Raw genomic sequence first — 15,981 nt, 5'->3', positions numbered from 1 at the left:
CGATATGGACATGTTCAGCTAGAGAAAGAGCCCCGTGGTGGAGGCAATCTGCAGCACCACCACCACTATCACCACCATCGCCACCCACATCTTGGACGGCGCTTCCCGGCGCCTCGTCCCGCTCGGCCCGCCGGCCGGGACCATCATGTAGGTGGTGGACTCGCTGCTCACCGATCTGAAATAATCCTGGTGCTGCTGCTGTGCGCTCGGAGTGGCCATCGCATTCCCGTCTGCATGAGCAGACCATAAAACCAAGGGAACAGCAAAACAACAACAGCCAACAACAACCTCCACGGACCTGACCGAAAATTGGAGCAAAATTAGATCTCCATGCGTCCGCTGCCAATAGTGCTTTTCATTCTGAGCTCAGCGGGAGGAAGGCGAGAGGGGGAGGCGAAGAGGAGGAAGAGATAGGAGGAAGAGAGTTGCAGAGAAAGAGAAAGACGAGCTGTTAAAGTTTGGATCTGCCCATGTCTGTTCAGCGTCTGCTGCGTAAAAGCGAGATTGGAGCTGCTGGAGACTGCAGCGCAGGACTGATGAGCTGCAACCGAGGGAGAGCAGTAAAAGAGGGGCTGGCTTAACCTCTTCATCACCCTGGAGCTATAGAGGAATGCTCTCTCTCTCTCTCTCTTTTAGTTTCAGTGGCGCTTTCCAGGCATGCCAAATCCGACACACAAGAAAAGCGACCACATGCATTTTTTAAAAGTTCACTATTAACCCTCAGTATTATAGAAAGTCACTGAAATTGGCATATTTTTTATGAGCTAATATCCCACAATCTATATATTTTTGGGCAACTATTTGAAGAATATATACTATATATATATCATCTTTCTTTATTTCAGAATATGTCAGAAACTGATCAATGTCAATGTCAACCTGCTTTTATAGTATTTATATAGTCTCTGTTAAAGGTTAAATGTTCATAATTTCTTACCCATATGTCATATGTTTTTTATTTGGTTTCTCCTGAGACACTTTTGGTTTGATTGATTCTTGGCCTGAGCCTCAGTTTCAGGATGAGATGACAGAGGGCGCTCTCTCTTTGTCCCTTCAGGACTTCTTAGCAGTTCAGAGCAGAATTGGAAGAAAACTGATCCACTTAAAAGTAATCAGCAACAATTCTTGTGTCTTAAATGTGAATATTTGCTAGTTTTCTCAGTCCTCAGTAAAAAATAATTAAGTGAATACCTTTGGGTTGAGAAGATGTGTCAAAAAAGAACAACATTTATTACTGAAATATTATATAATAGGCAGATTGAAAGCTGTTTGTTTGAGCAAAAAAACCAACAAACTGCTTATTTTTTGATTCACAGAAAACAATGTCCTGAGTCTCCTCCTCTACCTCCTCCTCTCTCACTCCTTTTTGTTCTCCGAGCTGCTGCCCTCACTGTTTGTTTGTGCTTCAGTGGTCCAGCTTTACACTGTTTGAGAGCAAATATTTGCCCGCCGCCCTCCAGTTTATCTCTGTGAAACAAGTGTAGCTATGATTAAATATTTGAACTTCACTTTCCAAAACCATCATAAAAGCCGCAGACAGGCCCCTATGACTTCATTGTTAGCATAAAAAGACCTCATGGAGAGATGAGCCCGACATTTAGATTGCACTGCTGTCCGTAAAAAAAAAGCCTCCATCCTGTCTTAAATCACCTTCAAAGAGAGCAGCGAGCATCGGCTTTATCATCTTGGCTCGTCTTCGGGCACAGAATCGTGATGCAGCTCGTATATTTCCAAACAAACACTGTGTTTACAGTTTAGTTTAAAAAAATGGTGGTTCCCAAAACTCTCAAAGTAACATGCATGTATGTATACGAGCTTAGCATTGCCCATTCTCGATCACTCAAAATAAAAGCCAGCAGGTGCTCTGCAGATCTACAGATACATATATAACATTTACAATGATGTATAGATGTCAGAACATGTCCGTTAAGCTTTCAGCTGACTCGTGTTCAGTCTGATTTTAATTTTCTTGGCTGGCTCAGATTCAGTCCTCTCTGTTTTTCTGACTACTGAGCTCCTTAAAATCTCCTGAGCCTGAACATTTAACATATATGTTATTAAAAACACACAATAAATGAACCACAATATGATAAATGTTGTGGTACTCCTGGCCCGTCCTTCTGGGATCCTCTGAATCTAAACAACAGCCTTTCCTTTGTTTCCTTTCCATCACCGCAAACAGCTGGAAAGCGGTCTGTGTGTGCCCAGCAGTCATAGCTGTTTATCAAAGATGGGAGGCAGGCGAGCCGGGGTCGCTGCCAGTCCAACAGCTCAGCCCGTTCAGACGCTGGTTATAAAGGACCAGGTTCAAAGCGGGTTGAAAGCAAGTCAAGAGTGAGACCGTGAGAAAATCAATTCAACACAGACACTCCCTAATGCACCCTGCTCTTTTCTCTTCTCATTTGGTGCTATTTAGAGTAAGTGTAAAAACTCCTTGGCATCCTGATCCTGTGCGCTCTTTCTGAACTCGAGCCAACTCGCCGTGATCCGTGAAAAGCTGTCGGATCCCAGGTGTAGGGCTAGAAAATGGTCCCAAGTCAAGTTCTCCTCAAGCAAACTCCGGTGAATTCCAGGGGCCTGTCCCCAGATATTAAAGCCATCTGTTCCCCCACCTGGGACTCGACATGCACATACATCTAGTATAAGTCCAGGAAGTGGACGCTGCTGCCTGCAGGTGAGATGGAAGAAATATCTAAAAGTTGTAGATGAGTTGACTCCTTGAGGGTAGATTCTGCCAGTGGAAGGTGTCTTTGTCTGCAAGGTCATAAGTTTGACCCCTGAAACGGACAAAGTTTGCACCTGCACTGATGCCTCTGGTCAAATTCCTGCATGGACAAGTATTCCGCTGAGATTTGCAAAGAAGAAAATAATCCTATTTGGTAATACTGTGGCCGACTTAATGAAATTGTGTCTCTTTTCCCAGGTTATTATTATTGTCAACCCACTTGTAGTCTGTGGAGAAAGTTTCCAGTAACTAAAGTCTAAAATCCTCGAGGAATTCCTCCAGAACAGATCTACCAATTTAAAAAAAATCTATCTTTTGAGTGTGAAACAACGCCTGTGGTCAGTCTGGATTCACAGAGGTTTCTATTATGAATTCCAATAGAAGAAAACACAACATCCAGACTAGCAAACAACTATTTGATGGATTGTGATGAAATTTTGTACAACATTCATGGTTCCAAGAGGATTTATCCAACTGACTTTTACTGCAGCACCAAGAGTTTTGACATTTTTGTTTTTGTGTGAAACATCTAGATTAGATATTAGACATACACATGAATCTTTATTTGTCCAGTACTTTTGTGACCAAATATCAAACAAAACTAATAAGATTTGAATCGGCCTCGGCTGCACTTTCTGGTTAGTGCTAATTAGCAAATGTTAGCATGCTCACACGCTGAATTAAGATGGTAAACACTATTATTCTCGTCATTTGGAGCATGTTAGCTGACTTTAGCATTTAGCTGAAAGCACTGCTCAACCCGGAGTAAAGCCAAGTCAAATCTTTATCATCCAGATGTTTAGAAGAGTCTTTGAGGATTATGGAAATACTTTCGAAACAGCAGTAAAAGTTTTAAATGACCCTCTGGGTTTTTCAAAGATTGACATATTTATTTTTAGGAAAAATTGGATGCTTAACTGTGACTTGTACGTAATCGTAATAAAACATGAGAGGCACAAACTGAGGCTGATAAAGACAATGTGTTTGTTGTACATTTCCAAATCTCAGTCACTTTTCCAGGGTTACACATACTGTAGAAGTATAACAACATTTAATCATCTTCTTAAACATCAGCGACCAGAGCAGAGGCTCATTCCTTAAACAGTTGAGCCTGCATTCTCCTCCCTGCTGATCCGACCTCACTCAGATTTATGAACTTAAATCCAGTAGCTAATGGTTCCCCTTGTAAAAAAGAGACAAGGGGCACTCAGCAACACTCAGATGCTGCTCTTGTAGGCATCTACACTGATGCTGGGTCGAATAGTTTGTCCAGAAACTGAGAAAACTAGTTTATTAAATAAGAAAATTCAGTCAACCACACGTTTCTTTTCTGAAATGGCTCCCTTACTTCAAAACTGGACACCGCAAACAGAACATTTATTGGTTTTACACATTGCTGAAGGGCAACTCAATGCAAGCTGAAAGAAGGACACCACTTTCCCAGACATTCAAAGCACTGGAACCAGCAGTCCTGCAGTTACAGGCCAATTTCTTTTTGCCTTAAGGTTACTGCTCCTCTGAGATCAGACCAACACAATACTCTATGAATAATTTCAAATGTTCAGAGGTTTAGCATTTTGAACATGAGTTTAATCTGACCCGACACTACTTGAACTGCCTGGTGGGGTCGATCAAAACTCATCTTGGAAATGGAAACAAATGCTACAGGTTGTTTCCAGTGTTTTAACCCGGGGACTGAAGACCTGAGGGTGTCGGGGTCATCCAGAAAAAAGAAATAGCACCACATATCTGAGCTATGTGATCCAGGCACAGCTTAAAGATGCAGTCAAGCAAGATAAACAGGAGTATAGGTAAAAAGCAAGCTGCAGTGCTGTCAGGAGTGAAGAGAGGAAACTAATTGCCAAAACTTTAGTAATGCAAGAAATACTTTTTATTGTGAAAGTGGATTTCCTGCAATCCAAAAAATGTTTTGCAATAAAAAGTAAAGCTGCTCTAATCAACATGACTCATGTGACAAACCTGGAGTTTCTCTGTGGAGCATTTTAGTTTCACTCCCAAGACATGCACAACGTTGTTTTTGGCTGTTTTAAGCAAAAACTCTCTGATAAACCATGTTTTACGCTACCAGGCCAGCACCAAACAGTTAACAACTAGCTGGTGAGCAGCTGAAGAACCAGATGTTTTCCTCAAGAACTGAAGACCAAAATGGAGATGCAAGAAAATGAGTAGAAATTAGACTTATGTTCATTAAGTGGCCAGAAACTAACATTCAGTTAATGCTAATGATGCTACATGTCTTCTGGAAATGTAATATTCAATATATAAGAGGTGAAAATATGAATTAAATATCAGAATATATAGCATAAACTACATGTCTACAGTATATGAGGCTTGTTTGTATATGAGGCATGGATTAAACTTTTCAAAGTACTTAATATTTTAGGATCTTATCTGTTATTCCACGCAAATAAACTGGTAACTTCATATATCAGAGACTGTATGTAGATCGTATTTATGCACCATAGTTGAGTAAACCTCCTTTTAAAAATGACTTATGACGTACACAAATAGAGGATTAATAATTGCTGTAATATCTTAACTCCTCCCCAAATACTTCCTATGTTAATGTATGTTGTTAATTTAGATATACCCATTTTCACCTTGATGGATAAGCACTGTGTCACTTACATAAAAGGGTGAATAAATTGACTTTAGGTGAGTTCACCATCCACTAAAGCAAAAACCCAGATTAAGTACTTCTGCCATTTAGTCCCATTATAGTATGCAGGAACCCTGCTGCTATACATCCTCTGTGTGTCATCACTCTTTTTCCTCTTCTCCATCTCCTCCCTCTCTTTCTGGCAGCCAACCACCTGACAACACAACAAGCATTTCTCCAGATGTGTGTGTGTTCGTGTGTGTGTGCGTCTCCCCTCTGACACCACAGCTGTCCACCCAGCCCTGCAGCTTATCTATGTGCATGTGTGCGACTGTGTGCACGAGTGTGAGCGTGTCAGTCAGTGTCCTGCGGTGAGAAAACATAATGGTGATCAGCAGGGGGAGTTAAAAAGTTCAGACTAAGCATTCCATGACATATTATGTATCAGACCCAAGGGACCATCGCACACTGCAGCCAGATCAACGTTTGTGTGTATTGTGCTCTGTTTGTGTGTGTACGTGGCTCAAATTAACAGCTACGTTTAGCAGCATTTGGCTCCAAAAATCTTTAAGAAAACAGCAGTTAAAATGTCTTGAAGTGAAATATTCCTTTAGTTAATTAAATGTAGTGCTGATGCTAAATTTAAATGTTAAAATTTAAGTTTAACTATTAACAAAGCTAACAGTCAATAGCAAGGCTAGGAGCTTTGTAAGGTTATAACCATCGACTTCCTCTCACTGTAACGCTGCCATCTTGTAGCATTCGGAGCCAGAGTCGGTGCAGTAGTAATCCTGTTGGCGCCGCAGTATCGAAGCAGGACTCAGCTGTTAATCGTGACATGAAACTCCCTTTTTATTGCTTCAAATAACTAATTAAAACCCAAATTTATCAGAAAAGGCAGCAGACTTTTAGACCTACATATGCAGTCAGCCACCAGAGGGCGTTAAAATTGGTTTTGGCTTCACTTTTGGAGAGTTGAATGTTTCTTATATATAACATCAGCATGCTAAATGTTCACAGTCACAATGCTAACATGCTGATTACTTTTAACACGTTCGTCATCTTCGAAAGAAGGCAACCCTGTCATTCATTTGAAGGCCAGTCCAGTGGTGCAGCGGTGGAGTCGATGCAAAGGGCTCCGGCAAAGAAGTTGAGTACATGCAAGGGCACATTCCTGGTGCAACTGCAGCAAAATAAATCATACGTTTCCACTATTGTAAAATCCTGTAACAGATTATTATGAACCCCTGTGAAGTGTTTTGACGTCTGAGAAGCTTTAAAATTGCTGGATTATATTTCATCATCTAGACAAGTAAACACTATGACCTGATGATGGAGATTAAAAAGTGAAGGGATTACCAAAGTTATTACAAATCATAAGAAGGACATTAATGTCTGCATCAGATTTCACGGCAATCCATCCAAACGTTGTTTACACGTTTCACTTAAAACCACAAATGTGAACCTCATGGTGGTGCTAGAAGAAAAAATCAATAGCGTCCATCCTCTCGGGAGTATGAATGTGTACATAAAATTTCATGCCAGTTTAATAGGTTTTGAGGATTTTAGCCTTTTTATTTATCTGCTATTAGCTTGTGCCGAAACTCCTTGTTGATCCATTTTCGTCACACCCAGATTAAGTTGTCAGCGATAACACACACTCCTAATGATGTGCACCCAGTGACTTTGTTTCTCCCACTCACCCCATCTGTGTTTAAAAGAGAGAGAGAGTAGAGAGAGAGAAAAGTTCTTTGTATTCTTTTTCAGATCTGTTTCTGCACACGTGCAAACTGAGTGTGTTTGTGACCCGTCCTGCAAAACCATTCTCTCTTCAGTCGGCGAAATGTGTGCGTTGTGTGTTCAATAACAGATGACTAAGAACAATACAACTCTTTATTAAAAACTGCTCTTTCAAGGTTCACTTAAGCTCCTCTTTCATGGAATCTGGCATTCTCTCACTGTGTTATTTTAGTGGCTAACGATTTAAAGAAAGGAAAGAAAAACAAGCCTCTCTCTCTCTCTCTCTCTTTTATTTTTTTTTAATTCCTCTACAGGATCACATCACTATTTGGTTAAGCACCATGGCTCCTTCTTCTTCCGGATTTGACCTCGGTAAGTGAGTATGAAAATTTGTTTTCTTCGAGCCAGAACATCCCAAATGCCAAATATTCAGCTCGGTCCAGGGGATGAATGAATCACACTGAATCCATAAAGATTTTTCAGGCCGATAACAAGGGGAAATAACTTCCAAACATCTCACTCGATTATAAAACGGTGTAGAAAAGTACAAGAAAAGTACAGCTAATATTAAAAAATAAAGGCTTTATTTGAATTTAGCAGAACACTGAAGATCTGATCAAAAAACACAAATAAAAAACAAGTTATAAACAATAGAGCTTCAATAATCTGACCTCCATATTAATATAAAAACATTTAAATTAAATCCAATTGATGTCTGACCTCATGCTGAAAATACCCATTGCACACACATTGCTCCTGTGTTGCCATCTAAAGGACAATTATGGTTACTGCAGTTGGATCTGAGTCAAAACTGCATTCAAAACCATAAGAGTGTCCCTGCCAAAGTCCTTCTTCTCCACCAAAAACAACGACCTCAGGTTCATCATCCGGTATCTAAAATATACAACCTCCACGATCCATGTGTCACTGCGAGTTCCACAGTTTGTTTTAACTACGTCAGCCATCTTTTTGTTGGATCATCTGGTCAGTTCCTGCGTTAAATAGGTGATATTTCCCATTAAACTCTTCATCTGGAAGAACTTCAGCTGAACTTGATAGAGAAATAAATTCAGTCAAAGCACTGAGATTATAGAACAATATTATTGTGTGGGTGGATATCAAGCGAGTCTACACGCCAGTCATCACAAATATGATCCCGTTAATCACATGAAAACACTAGAAAATGATTTTAGCTTCATCAAGAGAGGAGGTGATGATGGTTTCAGCCATCTGGCGCGCCAGTAGGTGAAGATCGCTGTCGTCGGCTACCTGCTCTCTGGTTTTGCCGCTCAAGACCCAGTCGATGATGTCGCACGAAACAGCCTCTGCGAAAGCCTCCACGTGGGCTTCTTGGTAAGTTCCTACTTCAAAATAGTCTCTCACTGAGTCATCCGGGGGCAGCGAGTGCATCAGATGCTCCATCAGCTCCACCCGGGCGTCGTCGACGGCATCGTCCGAGTCGCCCTCTATGTCCTTGGGCGTTGGCGGAGGAGGTGAAGGCAGGAAAACCTTCGCCAAGCCTCCTTTTAGCTTCCTGGCAAAACTGTGTCTGCTCCTCTCAAGCTCTGGGAGGAGAGGCGTGGTTGGAGGGGCATCGGGGTAGTCGAGGGATCCCACGACAGGGAGCCCTGACTGGGAAAGAGGTGGGTGGAAGGTTTGGGTGTCCTTGGAAGTCTGGATGTCTTTGCCTGGATCCATATCTGTGTCCATCTCCGAAAAATCTCTTTCGCTCTCGAAGTCGTCCATCGAACTTTTAACCCGTCCACCTTTCATCTTCACCCAGGCTGATCTTGAACTCTGGAGACCCTCTCGGAGATCCTCGACATTTTGACCTCTACATGCCTCCCTCAGAGCAACCTCAATCACAGCTGAGGCTAACCCTTCGGCTAACATCTCCCTATTCTGAGTAAACCTGGACACGCCGCAGTCCACCTCAGGTTCCACCATTTCCATTTGGCTTACAAATGACTGGATAATGTTCTCTGTCATATTTTGGGCAAACGTCTCAAGAACCCCATTGTTCAAGTGGCTTCTCTTGAGGCCTTCGTTTTCTGGAGTGGGCTCTGGCACCCTCGGATCTACTCTCACCGCCTGCATCGGAGCCTGTGAGGATAAAAGCAATAATCTTAGTCATAGTGAAGGAAAAATTTGTTTTTTTTCTGCGGCAAGAAGATGGTAAAGGCCAAAAACAAGGCACAGGCACAGAAAATAGTCCAAAAATGGTTTTAAGTGCTGCCTTATTCCTATAATTAGCTCGTTTTTTTATGCATTTTTATTAGAATATCGCTTGCCAGCATGTTCAGTTTAGGCCAAGCAGACATAAATATTTCCCCTAAATGGCGCAGTGTTTCCCTTTTAGCCTCTCCTCTACAAATATTTCTACATTCCTCGCCTGTTTCAGATTAGAGCCGAAATAGATAAACTGCAAATTGAAAAGAATGTTTTTCTGTATGTACAAGAAAACAAAAGAGAGCGTAAGTAATCAGGAGTATGGTGTACATGTAAAAGAAAGAAAACACAAAGAACAAAAAGTCCCCTCCGAAAAGCCCTCAGATGGAAAGTAAGATTGAGGCCTCGACCACAGACTGTCACCATATGAGCTGTCAGCTCGCCAGGATGTGACAGGCAGGAAGTTCAGTTCGATATTAGATTAACACAAAGGAACTCTGCTGGCGTCCACGGCAGCAACCTGTCGTTTCTTTATAAGCATCTGTAGTTGATTGAGGTGGAGCTTTTTGTTTTGATAACTTCAGAGAAATATTACACAAACAGTAATATGTTATTGATCTTTTTATTAAAGTATTTCTGATTCTGATTCTGAACAAGACATCTGTGTCCATTTCAGTAAGATGGGGGGGAAAGAAAGCTTTGGATGGACACATGAATGTTTTAAAGGGGCTTTGTTTCGCCAAAGTTTTTCTGATTCAGAAAACAAGTGTTGGTTTTCATATCCTGCGAGTGTGTGTTAGTGCAATGAGTTATTTATATGAGACAACGTGGAAACTCATACAAGCTATCATTGCTCTCCAGGGGTTTAGAGTCACAAAGCGGTGCTGATATGTTTGTTTGCTGTTTGTCAGTCTTATGAATAAAGTACAGACTTTATTTTACTCAGAGATTCTTGAAATGATTTCCACATAAGTGCAACAGAGTTAGATGAGAAAGATCAAGGCTGCGTAGCTTAGCTTAGCACAAAGAATGGAAACCAGTGGAAACAGTTACACTGGCTCTGAATAAAGGGGACAAAATCCGCCTACTTATAATAATAATATTGTGTTTAAGTCACACAAAAACTGAAGTGTTGTGGTTTTATGGGGGATTTTGTGCCTGACATGAAGCATTTAACAGAAAGTGAATAAATGTCAAACTATATCTTTAAGTTTTAAAATGATGATCAAATGAGTTATTTATTTATTAGTTATTATTTTAAAGCAATAAAAGCAATAATCTACATTTTTAGTTTAACACTTGCTAACATTTCTATTTGTTGACCCTTCTGTCTCAAGGTTTGTGAATCTTTGTATAGCTAGCAGACAAAATGCAATCAAAATATCATCAAATATACTTATTTAAGCTACTAAAAATACAGTTTATGCTCAGCAGGTTGTGTTTTAGGACGTTAAATGAGTGAGGAACTAGATGAAGTAGATGAGAAAGTAATGTGAAACTAAACTTCACACTTCCTCGTCTCCTTTTTGGGTTCAACTACTGTACTACTACTTTTCTTTCACTATTACTACTGTATAAAAACTTCAGGTTAAACTCAAATCCAACATACTCATGTGGTAACACACACACACTCATACAGTTTCTGTCTGAGCTTCTCCTTGCAGCCAAAGTAACTTTTGGAAGTAACTTGAGCAAACGTTATAGTCTCTTGGTGTGAGTTCAAGATGGACACAGCCCAGGGAGGAGGACAAGATAGAAAATGAAGCGCAGATGTGGAACAAATTACAGCTGAAACAAAGAATGTTTTCTCTTGGCAGTCCGGCTTTAGACATCCTGACGGGCAAAAAAAAATTATGTTTATGATCTGAGGATGCTTCTTCTACTACTTTATTCCTGGGTGTTCTTGTGTTACGCAACCCCTGTCTAAACAAATGCCACTTACTTCTTTTTAACAACACCTCGCCACACGTCTCTGCTCGCAGTGACCGCCACAAACAGCGCTCGGCCTGTTGCATAATGTTGGAAATCCAATCCCTCTGTTGACCTTTTATAAAAATCTATGTTTCTGCTCCACCCTTTATCAGTGTTTCTTAGTCAAGGGAGTATTTAAGGTTCTACAATCCACTTTTGTTGATAAATTACCAAAACTATCATCTTTTATTTGCTATATTGCAAAAAAAACCTCTGTTATCCCAAGAAAACACACAGAAATGCCGAGATTTAACACAACAAAAGTAGATTTTCTAACCAAAAAGAGGCAAGAAAACCTGCATTTAAGATTTATAAAGTATGGCAGATCAAAAAAGAGGGTAACTACTAACTCAGAAGGCATTTTTTAGAAGTAAATTGGATAAAATTAAAGCCAAAAGTTACATAAATGTGCTATAAAATACGAGAACAAGACACAGGAAGCATCAGGTGGCGTATATATAGCGCCTGGGGACCAACTTACCAGTCAGTAACAGGGGCGATGGTTCGCTGTTTGGTTTCTCCGCAGCGAGTGAGTTTACACGGAAATGGTTTGACAAATGGCCTCAAAAGTTTCACTCACTTCCTGTGTGTGTGAATGTGTGTGTATGTGTGTGTGTGTAAGAGAGAGTGTGTGTGTTATTTGCAGTAGTCTAACTCACTGACAACATGACATACACATGATATAACCTCCCTCTGGGTTTATAGAAGAATCATTTTTCCCTTTTGTTCATGGGGTCAAGATGATGAAGAGATGGTCGTGAGAGAAAGAAGAGGAGGAGGAGAGGATGGGGAGAAGAGTCAGAATCAGACAGGAACTAGTATTTTAAATATAATTTCCAGAGGTGGAGGAAGTATTTGTTCCTTTACTTTAGTAAAATAGTGAAAAATATTCAGCTTTAAGTCCTGAAAATGTTGATTTAAGTAAAAGTTTTTAAGTATATAATCAGGAAAATGTACTTAAAATATTCAAGTAAAAGTACACAATGAGTGTTAAACTATTATTTATTTTAGATTACTCGTGCAATAGTAACTAAGTTATAGTTGGTTATTTATCCATTTATGTGTTATTTTCATTACAAATTACTTAAAAAATTAATTGATTGGTCTGTAAAAGTTCAGAAAAAATAGTGATAAATGCCAATTATTATTAACAATAAATTAAAAATAATTAAAAGGAAAAACAGCGAATATTCACATTTTAGAAGCTACAACCGTGATATCAACATACAGCCTATGTCAGGTAGTTTAATTTAAAACATATTTTATAAGCTCTTCATGTGTTTTATATGAAAGAAAACCTAATTTGTACAGTAACAGAAGCTGTCAGGTACTTGTAGGGAAGTAAAAAATATTTCCATTTAAACCAGCATAAGTAACATAAGAAAATACTAAAGAAGAATACAAGTAGAGTAAATGTACTTATTTACATCCCGTCACTGGACAATCCCACAAAACTGTGTAATTTAACATCCATGACCCTGAATTTAGAGACTGAAACCTTCAACCAAAATCCTAAGAATAATAAAACTCATCCTCCAAGCTCTTGATGTAGACACACGCTTTTTTAAAAATCTTGGATGAGGACAGCGGAGGAGAAGGTGGTGGATGAAATAAAAGCAGTGCTGTGAGATGATACCTCTCTGCAGACTTCATTAGACGCCAGATTGGCACTTGAAGCAGCGTTACAGTATGCTGTTCAAATACAGCGAACGCAAACTCAATTTTTAGAGGTGGATGACGGCGTGTCCGGAGAGACTTTATAACAGGGTGTATTCAGAGATTACACAGCGCTATGTGACACTGATGGTGTGCATCAGGTCAGGAGAGGATTTAAAATGAAGTCTCTTAACAAGACCAAGATGCACTTTATGGCGTCTGTTCCCGTTATTCTCACTCAATGATGACCCTCCCAAAACTCATGGCAGCTAGATGGATTTTAGCTGCCAGCTTCCCCCCACCGAGTCCGTCCCAAACCTGCCCTCCGAGTGCACAAATGTGATTTTATGACCCGCTATTATCCAAACTATTACTGCAGTAACTCCGTGTTGTGGGCCCCAGAAGGCCCTCTGCGCTCTCTCTGCTCCACTTCAGGAAATAGTTATCTGTGTGTCGGTGAGCTCATTGCTCAACGTGATCATTTGAAAGAGATTTTAAGGGTCACTTCAGTCCTGTACGACTGCCTGAGGGGACATCGTGACACGCCAAGGATCTTCGTTACACAAGCGAGTTGAAAATCTGCCTTACAAAACCTGCTATTCTTCCTTTTGTGAGGCTTTTATTCCACATTATGTCTTATTTTTAACACTGATGCCTCTATATGACCTACATAAACAAACAGGACCATCAGTGAGAAGATTGGCTGCTCCTATAAAGTTCTATATCGAGGTAATTTCAGTCGTATTCCCCTTGAAATCAATGTAAGGAGGCGGTGGGAGCATTACTGCTTGTGTCCACAGGGGGCGCCAGAATCAACACAAAATAAAAAGTCCTCTTAGGGTCTTTGACAGACATTCATTGTATTGATTGTTATTAAATTGCAATATATTGAATCGTAACCCCTGTATCAGGATACGTATCCTAACGCCAGATTTTAAATGTTTTTATTTAAAAAATCAGAATCAGAATCAGAAATACTTTATTGATGCCTGGGGGAAATTAGTTTGTTACAGTTGTTCTACTAAAACAATGTTAAAGAATAGACATAATACTTATATTACAACATCTAACACAATATATAGAATAGAAATGTATGTATAGGTATTTACATATATGTAAAAAAATATATATATATACACAATATATTCTAATATATCCAAAGTAAATGTATTCCACAGTAAGTGCTGAATTAAATAAATAAAATAAATATTAATGAGTTGTTTAAAGATTGTGCTGTTGCAGAAGTTACAGATTACAGATTAAAACATCTTTAAACAAATATTATCTACTCAAGGTCCCCTTACTCTCTCTTTTTGGGGAGTTTTCAGCCGTTTCTGATCCAAATCTTGTCATTTAGACGTAAATTAATTAAGTAATTATGGCATTCAAGGTTTAGTTTGTGGACGTGGGTCTATTTATTTCTGTATTTTTCTATTTTTCATACATGGTAGAGAAGACACAGGTCATAAAATGGTAGAAAAACAATGTAAACAAGCCCATAAATACAGACTGTAAATAAAAACAACAGGGACTTGTTTTGATTGTTTGATCATGCGCACTAAGGCACATAACCCATGTCACGTGTCCATCAGCGTCAGTTTAATGACGTCAATAAGAACGTCCAACGTTTAAACGGCTGCCGGTTGCCAGGACGTTTGAAAATCCCGGGGTTCGTTGGATTTCTCCACCCGGAAAGCGAGGTGGGCGGAGGTTATTTGTGCAAGCTCGCCGTAAATATATCATTATTCGCTTGACAAAAACAACACACTTACTCAAGTACACAACATAAACAAACACATAACAACTCATATAATAACTTGTTATCACGTGTAATGAGTTATTCTTTGGGCGGGGTAATCGGTATCTACGGTAGCTACGCACTCTGGCGCAGCCGTTACACCGAAACCTACGCCCCCTAGCAACGGCATCCTTAGCGTCTCCCTGATTGGTCCGCCGGCTCAAATCCCAGCCAATGGGAGCTCGGCGCAGCAGATTTGGATTTCGCAGCTGAAACACTTTTTAGTTTGAGCTCTCGTCTGCGAAGCGACACAGACACAAACTGGACTGTTTACAACGCTTAAAAACGCGCTGCTTGCGGTGTTTCTCGGCCCTAAAGTCGAACCAGCAGGAACCGTCGAGGAAGGTAAGAGAAAAATAAGTTTGAGCGGTTGTTTTAGCTCTTTATTCCCACTGCAGGAGCGGAAACCCAACCCTAGTTAATAACACAAAGGTGCATGATAGTGAATCCGGCTTTCATATCCTGATTTTGCTTAAATACAGCACTTTTAAAAAGCGACCCGACATTTTTTTTGTGTGTTTGTTTGTTTGTTTGCAAAGCAGACCACCGTGCAGCCGCTGCAGAGTTTAGTTGTGGGCGGATAAAGGAGACAGCCATGCCTTTACCGAGGGGAAAGAAACCCACAGTCACCGCTGGGAGCAAGATACCCAAGCTTTCTGCAACAACCACCGAGAACCAGGTACCACAAACAACGCACTTTACTTTGAAAAACCCAGCTTGCAACAGTGCAAAAAGGCTGCAAACAAAGTAACCACTGCAGCAGCTACAAATCACAATGAGGGTTATACTAAAATGCAAATAACTCCTTTTATTCGTGCAGCCTGGTGCCATGCATGTGATTGGTGTGTTTTCTCCCTGTTGTTGTGTTGCAGGAGGAAGGCCCACAGGTGAAGAGGTCTTCCTCCCCTCCTCATGGAGCCCCTAAGAAGAGGACCGCTTTCATCGACATAACCAATGTAAGTGTTGTGTGACGGGGGTCAGAGGCAAATAAACACAACAGATGAAGGCGGGTGGATTCAAGGATGGACAAAAAGTCTCCCTTTTAGTCGCTTTAAAGGAGTTTTTCGAGTGCCAGCTCATGTTAATATCCTTCCTTTATTTATTTTTATTGCTTCAGGCTTTAAGATAAGAATTTAATTTCATTCGGTTACACAAGAGCTGCCTTTTGAAAACACGATTTGTCCTATTTTCTACCGTCTTAGTCATAAAATTGGCTTCCTGGCTACTTTTTACAGTCGTTTCTAACTATTTATGATGACGTGGTTGAGTGTTGTTCCTGTTTCACTCAGTTTTGACTGGAAG

General features: G+C 40.3%; 3 protein-coding genes across 4 annotated transcripts in view; 1 reads left to right on the top strand and 2 right to left on the bottom strand.

Moving 5' to 3' along the window:
• tnfsf10l (TNF superfamily member 10, like) overlaps positions 1-575 on the bottom strand; it is a 66,010-nt gene extending 65,435 nt beyond the window's left edge. Inside the window, 2 exon segments of the mRNA XM_035675547.1 lie at positions 85-231; positions 233-575. Of these exon segments, the coding sequence (XP_035531440.1) occupies positions 85-231; positions 233-247 (162 nt within the window). The 5' untranslated portion in view covers positions 248-575.
• A 6,783-nt stretch (positions 576-7,358) lies between these two features.
• On the bottom strand, positions 7,359-11,765 carry si:dkey-171c9.3. Its single transcript, XM_035674897.1, has 2 exons — positions 11,707-11,765; positions 7,359-9,188 (listed from the first exon to the last, which is right to left on the bottom strand). The coding sequence occupies exon 2, from the start codon at positions 9,180-9,182 to the stop codon at positions 8,262-8,264; it is 921 nt and encodes a 306-aa protein (XP_035530790.1). The 5' UTR covers positions 9,183-9,188; positions 11,707-11,765; the 3' UTR covers positions 7,359-8,261.
• Positions 11,766-14,870: 3,105 nt separating this feature from the next.
• Positions 14,871-15,981, top strand: part of ccnb3 (cyclin B3) — a 6,533-nt gene continuing 5,422 nt past the window's right edge. Inside the window, exons 1-3 of one of the 2 annotated variants that reach the window (XM_035675386.1) lie at positions 14,871-15,024; positions 15,222-15,358; positions 15,552-15,635. In XM_035675386.1, coding sequence (XP_035531279.1) covers positions 15,275-15,358; positions 15,552-15,635 — 168 coding nt within the window. In that variant the 5' untranslated portion in view covers positions 14,871-15,024; positions 15,222-15,274. Of the gene's footprint in view, positions 15,025-15,218; positions 15,359-15,551; positions 15,636-15,981 lie in introns of both variants that reach the window. The other variant, XM_035675387.1, reaches the window with a different exon arrangement.

This window comes from Morone saxatilis, unplaced genomic scaffold (assembly GCF_004916995.1).
Source record: "Morone saxatilis isolate NCDOM2014 unplaced genomic scaffold, NCSU_SB_2.0 Contig4, whole genome shotgun sequence".
Lineage (NCBI taxonomy): Eukaryota > Metazoa > Chordata > Actinopteri > Moronidae > Morone > Morone saxatilis.
The sequence above is the reverse complement of the archived record's forward strand: the minus strand, read 5'-3'. Positions and strand labels throughout refer to the sequence as shown.